Below are 20,372 nucleotides of genomic sequence, written 5' to 3' on the forward strand. Positions count from 1 at the left end.
GGACTTTGGCCCCAAAGTCCAGGGGTAAGAGCACCTCTGAATGTGCCATTACTGAATGTGCCATTGACTCAAGATCAAGCCAGCATACACTGTCCAAAACCAAACAACAAACCAGACATGGCTGAAATAGCAGCATTCTGCTAATCAATTGTCCCTCAAACCATGTTATGGGCTTCTGGAAGATACACTCCCCCTTTTCTGTGCACAGGCTCTCAGTAAAGTGGAGAAGGAGTGATGCTTTACTAGCTATGACACAACATTAATTACAGAACTCTTTCCATCTGGTCTTCTGAAGCATCTGGTCCTCTGCATCTTTCAGTTGTGAAGGGAAGCAGCAAATCTGCAGCATTACCTGAGCAGTCTCTGAATGATAGAAGCAGCAATGTGCCTAGCTGTGCATTTCTCTGCTGCTTTCCTTGCTGGGAACACCGAAAGCTGCCTTCTACCAAGTCATACCCTTGGTCCATCTAGCTCAGTATTATCTACACAGACTGGCAGCAGCTTCTCCAAGCTTACAGACAGGATTCTGTCTCAGCCCTTTCTAGAAATGCCAGGGACGGATCTTGGAATTTCCTGCATGCAAACATGCAGATGCTCTTCCCAAAGCAGCCCCATCATCTATGGGGAATATCTTACAGTGCTCACATGGATGCTTTCAAGATTGCATGCTACCACAGTGTCACGACGTATCCCTTAAGTGTCCTTCCGTACTGCCTGTGTCTTGACATCGCAGTCCCTGCACTGTAAGCAAGGTGCTGTTCACATTTCTGATGCCTTCTTTCATGTTTTATTGCTGCATTTCAGCCCTATAATGTTGCATCTGTGTTGTATTTGCCAGTTGTAGGAGGCAACGGATTTCAACTGCGATTTTAAATGTGCCCCACAAAACATTGCAGTTTACACCACTTTTTGTGGTGTAAAGCCCACTCTCTGGAAACCACCACAACATAGAAGCCATTCACACACGCACCCAAAACCGGGCTAAGGAAGCCCAGCCTGGTTTTCGTTGATTGTGTGTACCACTGGGAGCCGCACGGCTTCTGGTGGTGGCATGGCAGCAAGCTCGTTTAGGGAGCCTGCCACTTAGCCCGGGTTTTGGGTGCAAGGCCGGGCTAAATGCTCGTGTGTAGGTGCCGTGCGGCTTTGCATGGCACCCACACACAAGTAGCCTCCCGAGTGGCATTGGAGGCTCCTCATAATGCACCGTGCGCTTGCATGGTGCATTATGGAAGCTCCAGGGGCCTACTGGCCCCTGAAACCCCTTGCTCCTTCCCTGCTACCGGCAGAAGCTGGCAACCGTCTGGGCCGCCCAGCAACATGGATGGGATCATCTGCTGGGAAGTGAAGCTTTTCACAGCTTCCTCCCCTCAGCCCATTCAAGCCCATTCTCCAATTGTCTCCCATTCAAATGCAAACCAGGGTGGACCCTGTTTCGCAGAGGGCACAATTCTTGCTTGGTACCACAAGACCAGCAATCCTCCCATGCTCTAAACTAAAGCTCTTTGCTGCCCAAAGTGCAAAGAACAGCAACTGTTCCTCCTTTCAGGGCTGTCCTTAGTGAGCCCTGGTGGGGTACAGGGCCTGAGGCAAATCAGCCAGTGCAGGCCCCACTTCCAGTTAGTTTGAATGGGGGCTAAAAGTGTTGGAAATTCTCTGTGGTGAGAGAATCCCTTTCTCATTATAGCAGAGTGCACAACACAGCGGATTTAGTTAGGCATGCGTGTATGCTGAGAGTAAAGTAACTTGGAGCCAATTCATAGTTTCAAATCAGTATATAAGGCATTTATTAAGGAACTCCATTCTAGATAGGAAAGTGAGGAGTTAGGATCTCTAATCTATCTATCTAGCTGGATGCAGATGGATTCTGCATCTTCTCTGCACATATGGTGCAGGGAGAGGAGCTTGCCATGTTGCAAGGTAGAAGGGCAGGTAGGGAAGAGAGAGAGAAAAGGAAGTTAGTCCCTGAGATTAGCAATCTACATATCAAAGGGATAGCATCAGAGCAGTGGAGAAGGGATGACCAATGTCTTGACCCTCTAGCCCTCTGATTTACTAGTCTGTCCTCCACTGTCTGAGACAAAGATATAGTGCAAAGTCCTTTAACTTCCAAAGAGCAGGGCCTGGTGCTATCACCGTTTGCCCTGCCCTAAGGACAGTACTGCCTCCTTTCCTGAAAGAGCAGTGGGAAAATTAACTAAAGTTGTGGCTACCTAGCTCAAAAGCAATCCATATTGCCATTTATTTATTTTTAAGACTTTCTGGCAGAAAAGATCTGCTCTTGTGGAGAATAAATTAGAGTGCTGGGCAACCCAATCCATAACCCCATTAAACCATACTGCTAGAATTTAAGATGATTTATGACCCGATATTAAGGCTTGCTAGTCTTAGATAGATAAGGTACTACAAGAGTTTAAGACTAGGGCCCTGGTTTTACTGACTTTGTGCAGTTTGATAGAAGTGAATTGATTTAAAATGTGAGTACTTTGATTCAAATGGAATCATGAATTGGATGTACCAAATATTAACTGCTAGATTGTATTTCTACTATTCTTTGTCCAGGAGTATTTTACACGTAGATCTTATTGTTAATATTTCCACACATGCTGGATAATGCTAAAAAATATGTATATGTGCAGTTGACACTTGGATTTCATATAACTGGGATGGTAAAACTGGAATACTGTCATGATCCTTGTCCTAGAGCAGTAGACATTACGCCTGCATCCACCACATCCATCTTTTGCTAGGCATTTGGATCACACTGTAAACATTTCAAGATTAAGATGAAAAATCAGATTGGTGTGCACAGCAAGTGACGTTCCTTCCCTTACGAACTCCCCTCCAGTCTCCTTCAAACAGTGCAGCTATTTTGTAGCAATAGGAGCTCATTCAAGAGTTTTAGGCTGACTCAGAACTACAGACGTCTACTGATTTTAAGTGGGAAAGAAAGTGGGAAAATATCATTTCTGAAGTGAGACGCTAAAATCAACCACAATAGTAAGTGTTTCCAAGGGATCAAATTCCATACAAAGTTTAGGCATAATTAGAAAAAGTAAAAACAAAAAGCAGCATTTTATTTTTAAAATGCTCTTATAATTTAAAGACAATGTGTACAAATTATATTTATTTATTTATTTATTTATTTGAGAAGGTAAATATGCAGGTTGCATTTTTCTTGCTATATTCTGATTTATTTATTTTTTGTTCACACAAATTATATTTCAGAAACAAAAAATCATAACCTTGGAGAAAAAATGAAGTTAATCTTTGTGGGGATAGTTTGTTTCTGCATGTTGATGAACACACAAACAGGTATCTTTATTGCTATAGAGAGACGTATTTATTTATTTATTTATCAATGAATAATGAAAGAATATATCTTCTTTCATCAGATTTCTCTTATTTTCTTACTGCTGTTTGTTCTGATCTATCCACTGCAATATTCTCTAGCTATTAGATAGCAGCTGACTACAATTAACATCTACAAATATTATATCTATATTATATCTATTAACTATAGATACAGATAACTATTAACTATAATATCTATTAATATTATATCTATAGAGATATAAAGGGAGATTAAAAAAACAGGAAATTCTTTATTAGGTACTTTAGAAACCAGATGTTTAGCTTAGCTTGCTAGTTTATGGGTGATAGAACAGCTATTTGTAATTCAAACATTGGTGATGAATCTCTTATTTATTTACAGATGCTAGGCCTATCCAGGATGAGGAAGGTAACATATATATTTATCTTCTCCAAACCCATGCCCCCAGTATCTTTAAAAATGGAAATATTTGCTGTAACAGTTTTATCAAGAGTTCTGTGATGTCAGGGAAGAGACTTCTGATTTCAAAGAGATTGTGATCAGCTCTGAGAAAACTACATCAGTTTTAGATTTAATTTTGACATCCAGACTAAATTATTCATTGATGCTATGAACAACTTATCCCATTAATTTCAATGGGAATACTCATGGGTAATTTGGTCTGGGTGTCACTCAGTAGGTATCAGATTTAAAACTAAATAGTGCCACAGTAGAATGAACCAAATGACAACGTTCACATGAAAAGAAACACAAAAATAATGGTTTTCTTTTTGAGGTGAACTTTGTGATCCTGTGAAGAGGAAATGGATTCTAAGGTAAATGACAGCACCAAAGTGCAGTGCTACTGAATTGAGGAAATTTCTGTTGGACACAGCATGAATCAGGAATTGCCTGTGCAAAACAATGCAGCATGAGAGTTCCCCCAGCTGCATCCAGCACTTAAGGTTGTGTGGACCTGTATGCACTGTGTCGAACAGATGGTCATTGATTTCTCTGGCTTGTGGCCGTTAAACAAACGTTTGGCATGGTTTGATTCCATCTAAATTATAAGCCACATACAGTTGAAACCTGCTGTGTGACATAGTTTAGCTTTCTGAGTTTGGATTTGTACCACATTTAAAAAGCTAATCATAATCAATAAGTGAGAGTTTTCCTTTCTTCCTCCTCCTCTCCAGATTGCATCATAAGCTCCCCTCACTTTCCAACCAAGTGTAGGAGAAATCCAATGTTCACTCTACTCTTAAGCAAGTTTGCTCAGAAGTAAGTCCCACTGAGGCCAGTGGGAATTACTCTCTTTAGGCAATGGGAAGGAACCAGACTTAGTCATGACTCTGCACTATTGAAATAAATGAAACAATTTAGTAATTAATTTCAGTGGACTTAGTCATGGCATCCTGCCTAAGGTGTTTAGGATCACAACCACCATCTAAGTAGTGCTATATTTCACATCAGGCAAATAGCTCTAAAATTGTGGGTAGATGTGGGACCCTTTGCGGGCGGGGGGTGGGGGGGTGTTAATCCAAAAGCAATTACTTTCATTAGGATCAACCAAAATGACACAAATTTGTGAGCAGCAAACTTTTGATTTCCCCCAAACTCTTCATCAGGCTGGATGACAAAGTATGAAATATGTGGGGACAAAGAAAACTGCACCCAAACAAACACAAAAACAAATCCCCCAAAACCTGGGTACAGTGGCACACAGGGGTGTGCAGAAACTGGTTCAAATTGAACCAGGTCTGATTCAAACTGGCCCAGTTTGAACTCGAACTGAACTGGCATCAAAAAAAGGCAGCTGGTCCAAATTCAAATCAAACCGGTACCGGTCTGTTATAGAACAGTTTGACTTGGTTTGATGGGCTATGTTTGTAAAGGGGGATCCAATGAGAATTCTCCTTTACATGCAACCACGGCGGCCAGAATAGTGTATGTGCAGAAATGGAAGGACAATGAAATGCCCTCAAAAGAAGATTGGCTGATAAAAATTTTGGAATATGCTGAGATGGCAAAACTTACACTACTGATAAGGGATGAAAACTTGGAATGTTTTAAAGAAGATTGGAAACCATTCTTACTATTCTTAAAGAACTATTTTTCTAATATCGATTTTTCAGCAGGGTTTGAAATTTACTAATAATAGCAGGTCGGGTAGAGTAAAATCGAGTTTGTAATGTGTAGGATATATGTTTTGAATTATTATAGCAATGGTTGATTTGTATAGCTAATGATTCGCACAGATTGGTGAGCGGGAAGTCAATATTTACTTAATTAGATATAACGGGATTGTTAAGATATTGTAAAAACCAATAAAATCTTAAAAAGCAAAAAAAGAGAATTCTCCTTTACAAGCAAAGGGGAATGTCTACCTGTAAAAGGTTTCTAAGGATGGCCGAGGGGTGGGGGCAAGAGGGTACCTTACCGATGCCAGTGGCAGCAGTCCTCTAAACCCCGGCATCCCCCCAGCAGTGTGATCTGCACAGTGGCAGCCCAGTACTGGCCTCCGTGCCACTGCTGCATGGGCCACGCTGCTGGGGTGAGCACTGGGGTTTAGAGGAGCCACCACCACTGCTGCCAGTAAGGTGCCTCTCACCACCACCACCCGGCCACCCTTAGAAGCCTTTTAAAGGCAGGATTCCTCTTTGCTTGTAAAGGGGAATCCTCACCGGATTTCCCTTTACAAGTATAGCCCATCGAACCTGGTCAAACTGGTTCAACCCGGTTTGATAGAATGGACTGAACTGCTGGTTGGTTCATCTGAACCAGTTTGCAGACTAGTGGTTTCATTTGAATTCAGTTTGAAATTGAACCAAACCAAAAAAAAACAACCCTGTTCCATGCACATCCCTAGTGGCAGAACCCAACACTCTGTAGTTTATAAGAATTTTAAGACGTCATACAGGTAACTCCCTCCTGTATTCTACCAAAGACAACCACAGGGCTCTGTGGTCACCAGGAGTCGACACCGACTTGACGGCACACTTTACTTTACTTACAGAATTATGAATGTTTGAAGCTTTTTGTTGTTGTTGTTGTTGTTGTTTTTAACAATGTCTGCTGTTCCAGATAGATGATTGGCATGTGCACAGCTCAGGGAAACAGTCTCAGCACAACATACTTTATTACATCAATGTAACTGTTCTAAAGGAAACTAGTTTCATTTCATGAATGAAATGTGGCCATTGAGAAAGTTTTTATGTCATCTTTTGTCTATTCAACAAAATGTTATGCTTTAAAGTAATTGTGCTATTTTATGTTAGACCCCTACAGACCACCTGCACGTATGCCCTACTGGCCTTTCATGAACAATGATTTCTGGGAATATGTAGAGTACTTCCGGACCCTGGGAGCATACCACAGAATCAATGAGATGGCCAGGACCTTCTTTGCTCACCACCCACTTGGAAATACTCTTGGCTACGATGTCCCATATCATGAGCACTAGTTCAGTTTGGCTAATCCCTGGGCTTAGCTAATTGTTGAGTGTTACTGTTGCCAACAACCAGCAGAAATGCTAGCCTTACACCCATAGTGTTGCAATGCTTCTTTTCTATCAAACACATAAATTCTGTTTCTCTTTTTAAATATTACTGATGATGCCAGTGAGATGACTTCTTTTGTAGACGATCTATGGGCAGGTTCACACAATCAGGAGAATGTGGGCTCAGCAAATGTCAATCTGCAATGTCAGGTTGGCAATATGCTACCCCACATGAAGCCCAGATCAAAAAACTGGGCTTCATGTGGCCTCAGCTTGTCGAACTGGGCTTCACACGGAGTTAGTGTGTTACCAGCTCAACATCGCTGATTTTCCCAGGGCTAACACAATACGTTCCATGGGAGTGCACGCAGCACAGGAATCTGTATTCCCTGTCGAGCCCATATTCCCCTGACTGTATAAGCCAGCCCTATATATTTAATATATACCTGAAAAATGCATAAAGTATTCTTTGATTACAATGTATTTTTTAAAAATCTTATGTATACATATTTTGGATAATATTCTATATTATGGAAATACAGATGTTTTATTTGCTTGTGTGAACAAAGTTTTCTAAATTGCTTATGCCAAAACTAAGCTCTTACTAAATAAAGCTGGGGAAGAAAGTGTTTTTATTGGTAGATTTTTGCAAGACATTTCCATGCACCATTTCCTTTTGCCCTGACGTTCAACCTACCAATTCAACAGACTGCTGGAAAAATGAGAGATGTAGATGGCTTTTTTTCATCATGCAAAAATGCATCTGAATTAATTCATACTGCAAACATATTTCCATGTAGAGAAAAATATGGTTCTTACAGGTAGAACTTCCAATGGTAATCACATATATGCACATTTCACAGTATACATGCTAGGAAGGAAGCGATAGCCAATTGCATCAGTAGGTCTCAGATTTGAACTTGCATTCAATCCTTCTCTGTAACAGAGCAGGAGGGAGTGGGGAAGTCCATGACATTCAAGAGGATGCACAGACCTGGGAGTTCTGCAGAATTACTCCAGATGTAACTATCTCTTTGAGAGGGCATCAAATACAAGAAGGGCAACATTGAACATGTAGACTAAGAAAACATTGCTTCTGTGCATGCATAGAATACATTACTCATTTCCTCAGTGAGTAACCACAAAGTATGGCATACCTAGAGTAATAACGATGACAGAAAAATGTCTAGAATCGGGGTTCCCAACCTGTGGTAAACCAGATGGTGATGAACTACAACTCCCATCACCCCCAGCTACAATTTATTGTGGCGGGGGGTGATGGGAATTGTAGTTCAGCAACATCTGGAGTACCACAGGTTGGAAACCCCTGGTTTAGAACAATGTCCCGTGTGCGGCTTTCATCCAGCTGCAGGGATCGTAGCTCTTTGCCTTCGGAAAGTCTGAAGTTCTACCCGTGGCATCTCAGGAGGGGTTGGGAAAAACCCCAGGCTGAAAACCTGAAGCGCTACAGCCAGTCAGCGTACATCCTACAGGCTAGGTGGATCAAACGGCCTGTCTCAGTAGAAGACAACTTTATACGTTTGCACAAAAGCCTCTCCCACGGCGGGTCTGAGAGGTGAACAGCAGCAGCAAACTCAGAGCCGCAGCGCGTCTCAAGCAATCGGAGCTACTCCACAGACTCTACATTCCTCCAAACGCCTAGAGCGGCCGCACGACGAAAAGCGGAAGCCTCCTCCTGTTCCTACCGGATGTATTTTGGACGCTGAAGCTTGCGGGAGGCGCGATGAAGCCAGCGGTAGATGAGATGTTCCCCGAGGGCGCTGGGCCCTATGTGGACCTTGACGAGGTGAGGAATCGGCGGCTGCCATTGCAATTAGAAGGAGGGAGGCCGCTTTACCACACGCAGGAGAGCAGAACCGTGTGGTCTGTGGAACTGTGTGGCCTCCGTTTGCTTACAGCTTGTTCATCCCGGAGTGGCTCGCTACGCCGCTGGATAGTAAATGGCATCCCTTCAGATGCGGTGGGGATGGGGGCTCATAAGCGGTGTTGCCTGTTACAAGGAATCCCCGATGGTTTTGGCTAAAGGCAAAGTGTGCTCTCGAGTCGTGCGACCACACAGCCCAGTGGTTGTCTTTGGTAGAATACAGGAAGGGTTTACCATTGCCGCCTCCCAGTATGAGATGATGCTTTTCAGCATCTTCCTATATCGCTGCTGCCCGATATAGGTACCAGTGGGGACTTGAACCGGCAACCTTATGCTTGCTAGGCAAGTCATTTCCCGCTGTGCCATTCGGTGTTGACTACAACTCCCACAATCCCCAGCTGCAGTGACATTGGGAGTTGTAGTCAATAGCATTTGGGATGCCCTGTTGCAGGGAACATTGCTTATAAATCGGTAGTGAATATCCCGACTAATTGGTCATGACTAACGTGCCCAGATATCAACTACTGAGTTATGACTGACTTGCTCCATCCGTTACAGTTGCATTATTCCTGAGTAGCTTAGTCTGAATATCAGCCTCTGTAAGACTATTCCAAGATAATAAGATGTCTTTGGGGCTGGAGTTATATCCAGGTGACTTTTATTTTTATTATTTATTTATTTTTGCATGGAGGTGGGTGGATCTGTTTTGGTGGGGTTCCCCCGTCTCTCTGATCAGTGTTCCCTGTGCATGCTGCTCACTGTCTTTCTCAGTGTTTCAGAACTGTCTGTTTAGGCAGACATTGAGTATGGCTGTTTGGTTTTTTGCTTTTGCAGTGTTTTATCTGTCACTTCTGTTTTTTATGGCCTTTGTGGTGGTGTTTTTACCACTGCTTTGAACTGCTTTAAATTAAGATTGCTGTTATAAACTGATCTGAGCACTTCTATTGTAGAAATGTGGAATAAGTAAGGGTGTTAGAACCTTCTACATTAGGTGCTGTTGTGGTTTTGCTTTTAACTGTAATTCTCACAAAATTTTACTGGAAGCCAAAAGCAATTGCCATATTCTGTTTTAATCCAAATTAGCTTGATCCAAGCAAAAATCAAAGTGCATCTGTAGGTGGAAATGCATATGAACGTTTTGAGAAATGAGCTAATCCAGCATTCTTAAAGCAAGGCCCTTTTGGTGATGCTTCTCTACCACTATTATCCCACAAGTTCCTGAAAGTTCATCTCCTAATGTGCATAAGGAAATTCTGTGAAAGTCTCTCCTTCCCAATTATTTGCTTCCTTGCACACTACAAGGACAAAATAAGGCACAGATTAGTTGCATTGTGCTATATTTAGATGGCAATGGAGACAGATGATTGGAACAGAAAATTACAGAACTTTATATATGTAAACTTAAGATCCAAGATGATAGGGTATGTGGAACAGTTAAATAATTACTTTCTATTGTCGCTATGGACAAAATATTGTTTTTCAGGCTGGAGGAAGTACAGGTCTGTTGATGGATTTAGCAGCTAATGAAAAGGCCGTGCATGGAGACTTCTTTAATGGTAAGTGTTCCATCTTGATTTAAAAGCTGCTTCTCCACAATTCTTTGTTTCTGGTCTAATAGTCATTAAAGCAAAAAGCTGTCTTAAGGATTAAACCAGTGAATGAAAAAGTTCTTTCAACACCTAGAAGCCAGTGAGATTTTCTAGGAGCCAAATGGAGGATAAACCTTCTTAATTTCTGTGGCAACTCACTTGCCAGGCCCGATCCACACCAGTGGCTACTGGGTAGCAGGACCTTTGAACCTCTGGTTTAAAAGCTAAATGTGGTAGTATCAACATATGGTGAACATAGGAAGCTGCCATATACTGAGTCAGACCATTGGTCTATCTAGCTCAGTACTGTCTTCACAGACTGGCAGCAGCTTCTCCAAGGTTGTAGGCAGGAATCTCGCTCAGCCCTATCTTGGAGAAGCCAGGGAGGGAACTGGAAACCTTCTGCTCTTCCCAGAGCGGCTCCATCCCCTGAGGGGAATATCTTGCAGTGCTCACACTTCTAGTCTCCCTTTCATATGCAGCCAGGGCAGACCCTGCTTAGCTAAGGGGACAAGTCATGCTTGCTACCACAAGACCAGCTCTCCTCCTTAATTTCTGTGGCAACTCACTTGCCAGAACATATTAAAATCCTTCTATGGAGGATCTCTGAGCCATTGGCCATTAAGATCATGCTGTGTTCGTGTAGCAAGAATGAATGACTGAGGTTCCACTTAGTAAGTGTTGTGCTCTTGACTTGTGATTTGGTAGAATATTTGGTAGAATCTGTATGGTAACATCTCCACATGTGGAGCTGCTATGCTCATACTGTCATGAAGAATCATTTCTTGGCAACTTCCACTGTGCTTTAGTAAGGACATGAGGGGATAGGCAGACCTGCACAGATTTGCTTACCACAGAAGGAACTTTCTCTGCCATTCTCCTGTACAGAAGAGTTATGGTGGTTCCCGCTGAGGAACTTCTCATAAGAAGCTCCAAAGCCCAGCACAGTGTGAGACTCCCCTCCCACACACTTATCAACTGGCATGTGCAGACATGGGGGTAGGGGAGGGATTGGTCTGAGCACAGATAACGTCTCGTTAGCAACCATGCCGCTGCCATGCAGGCGGCCTGTTTAAAGGCCATTCCGGAGGCGATTTTGCTGTACTGGGGGGCAGTGAGTGGTATGAGCAGTGAGTGGCGGGGAGCCAGTAAGCACATTAAACAAACTTTCTTGCCACTCCCCACCCCTTTGGTGGATTCCCCCACCCCTTTAATTGTAAAGGGGAATCTGGTGAGGTTTCTCTTTACAAGTATTGCTGGCCTGAACCGGTCCAATTGAACAGACTGGACCAGCCGGTCAGTTCGACCAAATAGGTTCAGGGGAATGCAGTTCACTTTGAATTGATTCTAATTCAAACCAAACCACATTTTAGGGTTCGTGCACACCCCTAAAAGGCTTTCACTGGTGGTGCCAGTGGAACCTTCCTCCCACTTTTGCTCATATCATGGACCCGGGGAGTGGGGTCCGGAGCATGGTAAGGGTTGAAGCCTCCCTATCCCTCCTGAGATGGTCCTGATCCATGGGGAGCTCTAATCCGGCTGCAGCTTACTATGGTCAATCCAAGTACTGTACATCGGGGTCAGTGATACACTTAACATCACATACAGTTATTTATTGATTTATTTTATTCAATTGATATATCTCCTTTTCTGATGTGGCTCAGGGCAGTTTATATTAAAATCAAAAACACAGAGTAAAACGATTAAAATCAAGAAACATTTAGACCATATTACAACTAGATATTAAAAGCCAGGCTGAAGAGATGGGCTCTTTAAGGTTCTTCTGAAGGCCTCGAAGGAAGACAGTCCTCTTATATCCACAGAGAGCACGTTCCACAACCTAGAGATGGTAACTGAGAAGGCCCAGTCCCAGGTCGCCATCAGATGAACAGACCCCTCTGATGATCTTAATAAGCAATGGAGATCTTGTAGGAAAAGGCATTCTCTCGGGTAGCCCAGACCTAACCTATTTAGGGCTTTATAGATAATGACCAGCAGTTTGCATTTTGCCTGGAAACATAATTGGCAGCTAGTGCAACTGTTTAAGAACAGGCATAACGTGCTGATAATGAATTTCAGCTGAGATTTCCCAAGTCTGAGCATTAAGATTACTTATATTCTTTAAACAAAAAATAAAAATTGGACAGTCACAAAATTAAATCCAAAACATAGTATATGTATTAGACAGATATGTACAGTGGATGATAAAATTCGTTTTCCGTATTTGTTGAAAAGCAGCATATATATATTTGTAATAGTAATAATATAGATTAAAACAGAATACCATATAACATTCTTATAAGAAAAGTGCAGATAGTATAATTTCAGATTAGCAGCTCTGCTGACACATTCTGCAATTGTCTATTCAAGTATAGCGGGAACTTGGCAAATTATACATGGGGCAGGATCAGGATCACAGTTGGGTTAAAGTCTATTAAATAAGTAAAACTTTATTTTTGCTGCCTTTTCTCTTCCTTCATCAAATCTCAATAGGTGTGAGATTGATCCATGCCCCCAAATCTCACTAGGTAGGTTTATCACATATAGTATGCCAAAGCTGATTTGCTTGAAATAATCCACTTTATTTTGTACGTGGGTGAGGCCTGTTGTTGAGTGAGCACAGTCATTTTACATAGATTACACTTACAGAAAAGTTCAAGAAATTAAATATATCTAGTAGAATTTTTATTAATGTGCTTGCTGAAGGGAAGTAAGAGAACAGTTTTGTTATAGGATTTCAACTTCAAACATTCATTTTATTAAATAATGACCATATGTGGTAAATTTAAATAATAGTAAATTGCAATCAGAAGATCTCTCTCAGTTTTTCTTGGACATGAGGTAATTCTGAAATTATTGATCTGAGTATTGAGTGTCAAAAATCTGTTGAGAATTGTTATATTCAGAATTTCTTCTTTAAAAATACCTAAAATAAAATAAAATTCAACTTTCTCCAAGCATATTCTGGTATAAAAAGTAGTGTGTATAGCTAATTTTAAGTAGTGGGATTATGTATGCAAAATTTGGTATCGACACACACTTATATACTGCCCCAAACCTACACCTCTAGATGTAGATGAAGTTATCAATTTGTTACTGCTGCTGGGGAATATAATAATAATTAGGTTAAGGCCATGGATATTCTGCCTATTGAATCGAACCATTTCTTAACCAGCGTCTATTAGATTGTGATATGTTGTAATTCCTGGTCACCAATATCTAAGCCCACCCACAAATTAGTAATTAAGTAGCCTATGATGGATTATTAAACAGAAGTAAACTTCTGAGTTTAAATATGGGTTACATTTATCTAGCCACATACTTGCTGATAACAGGCAAATGTTATGACAATCTGTGCTTTATGTTCAGTTGAATCTGTTGCAAATTTTAATTGGATTGGAGTATATTTCCTTACTGGAAAATAAACTTGACATTATTAACTCTTCAGAATATAGATTTCCCTAGAATAATGAAGATGCATAATGAGCCCCTGTATTGTGTTAATTGGCTTTTTTCATTTTGCTAGGTTTTGAAGATATGTTTGATGATGATGATATCCAGTGAAGTTCATTGTCCAGCTATGCAGTGCTAAATACTTGAGTTTCTTGAAGCAGTTGACTTGTATTCAGTATAGATTCTCTCTGAGACATGAAAGAACACCAAGAAATGGCTAAAGATGGATGAAGAGGAGAATTGTGGGGCTGTTTACCTTTAAGAAATGTGTAGATGTGGAGTTTTACAGGCTTGCTTCAATAAAGTCTGAACAGAATCTTCTATGTATGCATATGCAGCCCACCAGAGGCAATTGTGTTCTAAAATCTTGTTTTAACATTATTTGGTGAGTTTTATGGGCAGATTAATTCACTTGTTTACATTATTCACCCCTGCCTGTTTATGTTGCTGCTTATTGCAAGAATTAGGGGTGGTGGATATTTAACATTCTATTGTTAAACTCATTTACTTGCAAGTGACAATTGGGAGGATAGGTAGAACCTGTTTCCAAGTCTGCAAAGAATTTCATAAAAGAATTTCATTGTATGGATCATGGCCTTTACAGAGAATCTTGATAACTACTACTGTTGTTCCTAGTTTTCATTTGGAGTTACTATCCTCCTCATGGAGAAACACTGAAAAGAACGTATTGTAGGAGGCTTAAGTAAGAGAGGGTATAGTTGGGGCTTGGAGATGTTTAATTGCATTCTGAAGCCTCATTTAGGTCATTACTCCATCATGCAGGGACTGCAGTTTTGAGAGAAAATGATTGGACGTGGAGGAGGAGATGGTCTCTAGGGCATGCAGGAAACAAGCCATGAATACTAGAAAACTAATATGCTAGTACTGAATTCAAGACACATGAGTGACGATGCAGTCTACCACCTGCCATACTAGAGAATATAGATGATACCAAAAGGAAAGGCTAGACTTCAAAGCTGAGGGTGTTTGTATAAAATATTCCTTTACATTGCTGCTTAGTGCTACTTCAGCAGTTTCCTGTAATGTCGTGTGAAAAGCATAACTGTATGCATCAGCGGCAAGTACCCATTAATGTTGTTTGCATGTGCCCAGGAGGAATATTGACTTCTAAAAATTTTTAACACCTCTCTGTAATGTCGCATCCCAAATTGCTTTGAAACTCCCTCAGATCTCAGAAATTGTTATTGCTAGAAACAAAGTCAAAAGCATTCAGTTTTCTGGCCTGAATTCTTGCTGTCCCACTACCTTCCTGTGAATGACCTTTTCTATTTCTAGTTGGTGGTAGCTTTCCAATGAGCTTTGAAATCTTGCAGTGTTTGAACAGCAGTAAAGAGAACAAAATGTGGATTGTGATTAGTGCTGAAACCTGACAAGCAGTTGAGGGGCTCCTAATAGATTTTTTTATACCCTCTGTTTCTGTAGTATTTGCTAGTTAGACCCTTACCTCTCTACACATTCAATTCAAATGCAATTTTTGTAAACACTTAAAGAGCATATCATCTGTGTGCAGAATGAGTTTTGTTCTGGGTGGCAGTATCAAGGCAGTGTGGGCGCACGTGCAATCAGAATGGGCCTTCCCTAGTTAACCTGAGCGGGATCTAAAATTAACTGAGTGGACATTAAAAAATTGTGAGCGCACATGCGCATGCCTTAAAGGGGTGGTAAAAACCAATTTTCTCTGTAGCTAGGCATGGAACAGTGTGGTTGTGGGCCAGTTCACAAATTCTTTCCTGACTACCAGTTGAGCTGGTGAGCCCAATATTTTTGCCTGGTGAAAAATATTCTCAAAAAGTGGGATAGTCTTATTTTAGAACTCATTTGTCTTTCTGCCAGTGTGTGGTTCTTTTATTTTTGCAACTTATTCTTTCTTATGTAACCTATGACAAGGGTTTTCCATAAATACTGAATATTCTTTATGGAATATTCAGCACGCTTCCTTCAAAACAGAACAGTGTTTAGATGAATATCTCAATTGTGCTCATGTTGCTTTCTCAGTCTGTGAAGAAACTGGCTGTTTCTTTAGCACGTTCTAAAGGCATATTTGACTCTTCAGAACTGAGGCTCTGGTACAATGGTATTTTGTTCTTCTGTCTATTGATCCCAGCTATCAGCAAAGTTGGGTGAAGAATTAATGCAAAAGCAGATAAGTAGTAGTACAACTGAAAACAACTCATTACTAGGAAGACCTATGCATCTGAATGTTTTTATTTTTAGATATATAAACATTTGTTAAACTCATTAGAATGAGAATTCCACAAATGTTAATCTGCTGGGAGTTGGGTTAAATAATATCTGCCATCGCTATCATCCAAGCAACAAGGGGTGTGAGCACATAGTCCACAGGTTAGTCCACTTGCACCTCAAACGTTCACATGTATGCCATTTGGATTGAAGTATATGACATAACAAACTATGCCATATCCCCAGCATTGAGGTTTCTCCATGTGCCCCTACAGCTGTAGCAAATTTGGTTCAGATCAGTTAGGTGGTTCACAAGTTAGCCCGCTTGCACCTCAAAAGTTTATGCATTTGCCATCTTGAATTGGAGTGGATGGCATCATCACACACTATGCCATTGTGGTGTTCCTGTGTGTCACTAAAACTGTACCTCATTTGGTTCAATTCGGTTAGACCAGGCTTCCTCAAACTGTGGCCCTCCAGATGTTGCTGAACTACAACTCCCAGCATCCCGAGCCACAATTTATTGTGGCTGGGTATGCTGGGGGTTGTAGTTCAGCAACATCTGGAGGGCCGCAGTTTGGGGAAGCCTGGGTTAGACAGTCCACATGTTAGCCCACTTGTGCCTCAAACGTTCACGTGTGTGCCATCTTGAATTGGGGTAAATGACATCATCACAGGATATGCCATTGGGGCATACAGCTATAGCAAATTTTGTTCAAATCGGTTAGGTGGTTCACAAGTTAGCCCACTTGTGTCTCAAAAGTTTAGGCATCTGCCATGTTGAAGAAATTCTCCTGTAATGCTAGGGTTGTTTATAGGCAGGGACCATACCGTTCCATCATATTCAAAGCTTTATTGATCATGGTACCGGGTCTCCATCAATCACCAGGGTGAGAGATAGTGATGTGCACGGAACTGCGCCACCGCAGTTTGGCGCTGGAGTGGTGGTTCTTTAAGGGTGGGGAGGTGCACTTACCCCTCCCGCCGCTGTTCCCCCACCGCCGCTCCTTTTTAAAACCAGTTTTGGGGGCAGCAGCATACCCACATGTGCCCGCCTGTGCACGCCATACGCATGCGTGTGCGGTACTTCTGGCCTAAAATGGCAGGGAGGTGTGCTGCCGCCCCCCAAACTGCTTTAAAAAAGGAGTGCCGGTGGGGGGAAAGCGGCGGGAGGGGTAAGTGCACCGCCTGCCCTTAAATAACCACACACACCCCAGTGCCAAACTGCACCGTGTTTGAACTGGTTTGGAGGCCTCTAGAATGGCCTCCGGACCAGTTCATGCACATCCCTAGTGAGAGAAGAAGAAGCCCACAAAATGATGGTTACAGATTATATACCAAAGCCTTATCGGTTATGCAAATACATTTGGTCAGAATGAGTACCTGTACACTACATCTTCAGAACAGCATTAACCAGTCACGGTACTCTAGGCTAGATACATTTTTTGCACTCATAGCATCTCTCCCAAATATCACAGAGAGAGAGTAAAACTTTGGTTAACTTCTCCATCTTTGATTTCCCCCCAACAGCCATCTTGAATCAGGGTGGATGACATCATCACAAACTATGCCGTTGAGGTGTCCCTATGTGTCCCTAAACTGTACCTGATTTGGTTCATAGTGGTCCAGGTGTTGCGAAGTTGAGTGGGAGACACACACGGAATGCCGAATGATCTCATAAGTCTACTGGAAAATAGGCTAAAAATGAGTATGCAGTAAGAACAGTTGTCTCTTCATAAAGCAGATTGTAAGAGAGTTTTCGTTAATCTGACAACTCAGATTCAAGCAATACAATAAAGGAAAATAACTTCCCTCGTGTTTAACTGAATTGGTCCCTAACTTACTACACATAGGCTGAGATCTTCCTGCTTTCTCCAGCCTCCTTGGCTGTGGCTTCCCATTTCCCCAGCAGCTTCCTCCAGGTAGTCCTGGGACAGAACAAACAACAAGCAAAAGCTTTCTCGTCTCCTTCTTGTGTCTCTGTGTATAGTTCCCATCCAGTCCTCGGGGTTGGTCCTTTTGATTTTCCTGGGCTTTCCCCTTATTAGGAAAGGCCAACCCTCCCAGCAATTGCTCTAAGTGAGGCCTAGTCCTCCCTCAGATCCTTCCCATCACTACAGTATTTGCATAGCATTTCACGTGTATTACCTTCTTCTTTTCCTAGCAATCCTCTAAGGTAAGTAGCTCTTCATATGTCCATTTTGCAGCTGAAGCTGAGAGGGAGTGGCTTCCCTTAAGGCTGTCTGATAAGGTAATAGTAGAGGCAACATTAAAACCAGGGAAGTCCTGATTCATAGCTCAGACTCCTAGCCACTGTGCTAGACTAGGGCTCTATGGAGTGGAGCAACATGGTGTGAAGATAGAAAAGGAGATGGGTATGCAGCAGGAAGGAAAGGGGGGAAAGAAGGTAGCACTTTGGGGCACAGGGGAGACAATAATATGTACTGTAGGGTAGAGAGAGAAAGGAAAGGAAGGGTAACATGAACAAACTACAGGCTACGTTAATAATGTACGTGGCCCTGACATGTCAAGTTAAATAGCTGCAGGCACCTCAGTCTAGATTGGGTCTGGGAGCATCAGGGAGAGGGAGAGGTTTTAAGCCCATGAAGTCTGGAGCTGGATTCCATCACCACCCCACTGGGCTGTTATATGCCCCCACTGCTCCCAGTGCGTGTTGTATTAAGAGTGGTATAGTAGGAGGCAGGGTGTTGGTCTTTAACTGGGAGACCTGGGATGAAATAAATGCTCAGCTATGACACTTGGTGAACTTGAGCCTGGGGCATAAGAGCAGCCCTGCTGGATCAGGCCCAAGGCCTCTCTCGTCCAGCATCATCTTTCATACAGTGGCCCACCAGATGCCTCTGGGAAGCTCACAGGCAAGAGCTGAGGGCATGCCCTCTCAGGCAGACACTGAGCCGGGTCTCACGATCAGTGAGACCCGGTTTCAGAAGCTCAGAGGGGAGAGAGGGCTGAGCCTGCCCTCCCTGCACACGAGCAGGGAGGGAGCCCTGGGTGGCCGCATTGGCCGCCCACATGATTGCCAGCTCCGTGATGGAGCCGGTAGGGGCTGGGGGCAGCGGGGGCTGATTAGCCCCTGGAAGCTCCAGCATGCCCTGTGCAAGCATGCAGGGCATGCTGGAGAGACCCCCGGAGCCACGCCACAGCTACTCACGATTTTAAAAACCAGGTTTGCGGAGCACTCGTACTTATGTGGGTTAACCGCCTGGGAGCCACCAGGCTCGCCTGGGAGCCCGGTGGCTCCTATGATCAGGCAAAATCAAGCTAGGCTCCCCTAGCCCGATTTTGCCTGATTGTGGGAATAGCCCCCCTAAGGTTGTTCTCAAGACCATAACAGGCAGGGAGGGAGGGAAAGCAGGGTTAAACCTACCTTCCCCCCAGACGAAAGTTCGATCTCCTTTTTGGTGCGTGATTATGCACATGATTTGCACTGCTCCAAACAGTGCAGACATCTGGAGGCCTGGAAAGTGAGTCCTGCAGGAATCCCAAGATACACCACACAAGCCGAGTGTTCTAGAATACACAGCCTGAGAATACACACAGCCTTAGACCTGGGGTAAAGGGTGTGCTTCCCAAAAACTTGGGCGGTCAGGGGAGGCAGTGCCGGGATTGGTTTCAAAACTGGTGCATCACATGAGCAGCCCTACCCAGGGCTTGCCAAGCTTGGGTAGGGCTGTTCATGTGAATAGCCTTATTATGTTGGTATGTCTCAGAACAGATACTGAGGTCATTCACACAATTGAAAACTGTGTTCTACTCAGGTTGGGAAGCTGTGTGTACTTCCAGTTTTCGGTTGTGTGGAAGCAAGGTAAGAGGAAAACCTGCGTAGAAGTGATTGTGTGGAAGCAAGGTAGGAGGAAAACATGGGTAGCTTTTCCTTCTACCTTGCTTCCACACAATCATGTCTACCCATGTTTTCCTCCTACGTTGCTTCCACACTACCAAAAATTGGGAGCACACACATCTCCCAAACCTGGAGAGAACACAGGTTATGAGGCTATTCTCACGCCCAGCAAAAATTGGGCTCGGAGAGCCTAGCCTGATTTTTGCTGGTTGTGTAAACCACCGGGTTTGCAGGCAAGCCCGGTGCTTTACAAGCAGAAAACCTGCTTACGGAGCCCTCAGCTCATGAGGAGACCCCTGACCGGGAGGCTAAAAAGCAGCCTTCCGGCTTGGGGGTCTCAAAAGCAGCTTCCCGGCTCGGGGGTCTCTCCAGCATGCTCTGCGCGCTCGCATAGAGCATGCTGGAACTTCTTGGGGCCGTGCGGCCCCTGATCCCCACAGCCCCTGCTGCCTCTGTGATGGAGCTGGTAGTCATGTGGGCGGCTGATCCGGCTGCCCAGGGCTGCAGCAGGGATTGTCTGCGGGCTAAGCCCGCTCTCCCCGCAAACCCTCTTATGGCGGGTCTCACCAATC

General features: G+C 43.2%; 2 protein-coding genes across 4 annotated transcripts in view; both read left to right on the top strand.

Moving 5' to 3' along the window:
- The window catches only part of OTOS (otospiralin), an 85,391-nt gene extending 78,006 nt beyond the window's left edge, over positions 1-7,385 (top strand). For 2 of the 3 annotated variants that reach the window (XM_053313226.1, XM_053313225.1), the window contains 3 exons: positions 3,226-3,312; positions 3,713-3,739; positions 6,589-7,385. In XM_053313226.1, coding sequence (XP_053169201.1) covers positions 3,255-3,312; positions 3,713-3,739; positions 6,589-6,773 — 270 coding nt within the window. In that variant the 5' untranslated portion in view covers positions 3,226-3,254 and the 3' untranslated portion in view covers positions 6,774-7,385. Of the gene's footprint in view, positions 1-2,840; positions 2,998-3,225; positions 3,313-3,712; positions 3,740-6,588 lie in introns of those variants that run through there. The other variant, XM_053313224.1, reaches the window with a different exon arrangement.
- Positions 7,386-8,461: 1,076 nt separating this feature from the next.
- COPS9 (COP9 signalosome subunit 9) lies at positions 8,462-14,057 on the top strand. Its single transcript, XM_053309373.1, has 3 exons — positions 8,462-8,616; positions 10,178-10,250; positions 13,810-14,057. The coding sequence occupies exons 1-3, from the start codon at positions 8,554-8,556 to the stop codon at positions 13,845-13,847; spliced, it is 174 nt and encodes a 57-aa protein (XP_053165348.1). The 5' UTR covers positions 8,462-8,553; the 3' UTR covers positions 13,848-14,057.
- The last annotated feature ends 6,315 nt before the right edge of the window (positions 14,058-20,372 follow it).

This window comes from Hemicordylus capensis, chromosome 3 (assembly GCF_027244095.1).
Source record: "Hemicordylus capensis ecotype Gifberg chromosome 3, rHemCap1.1.pri, whole genome shotgun sequence".
Lineage (NCBI taxonomy): Eukaryota > Metazoa > Chordata > Lepidosauria > Squamata > Cordylidae > Hemicordylus > Hemicordylus capensis.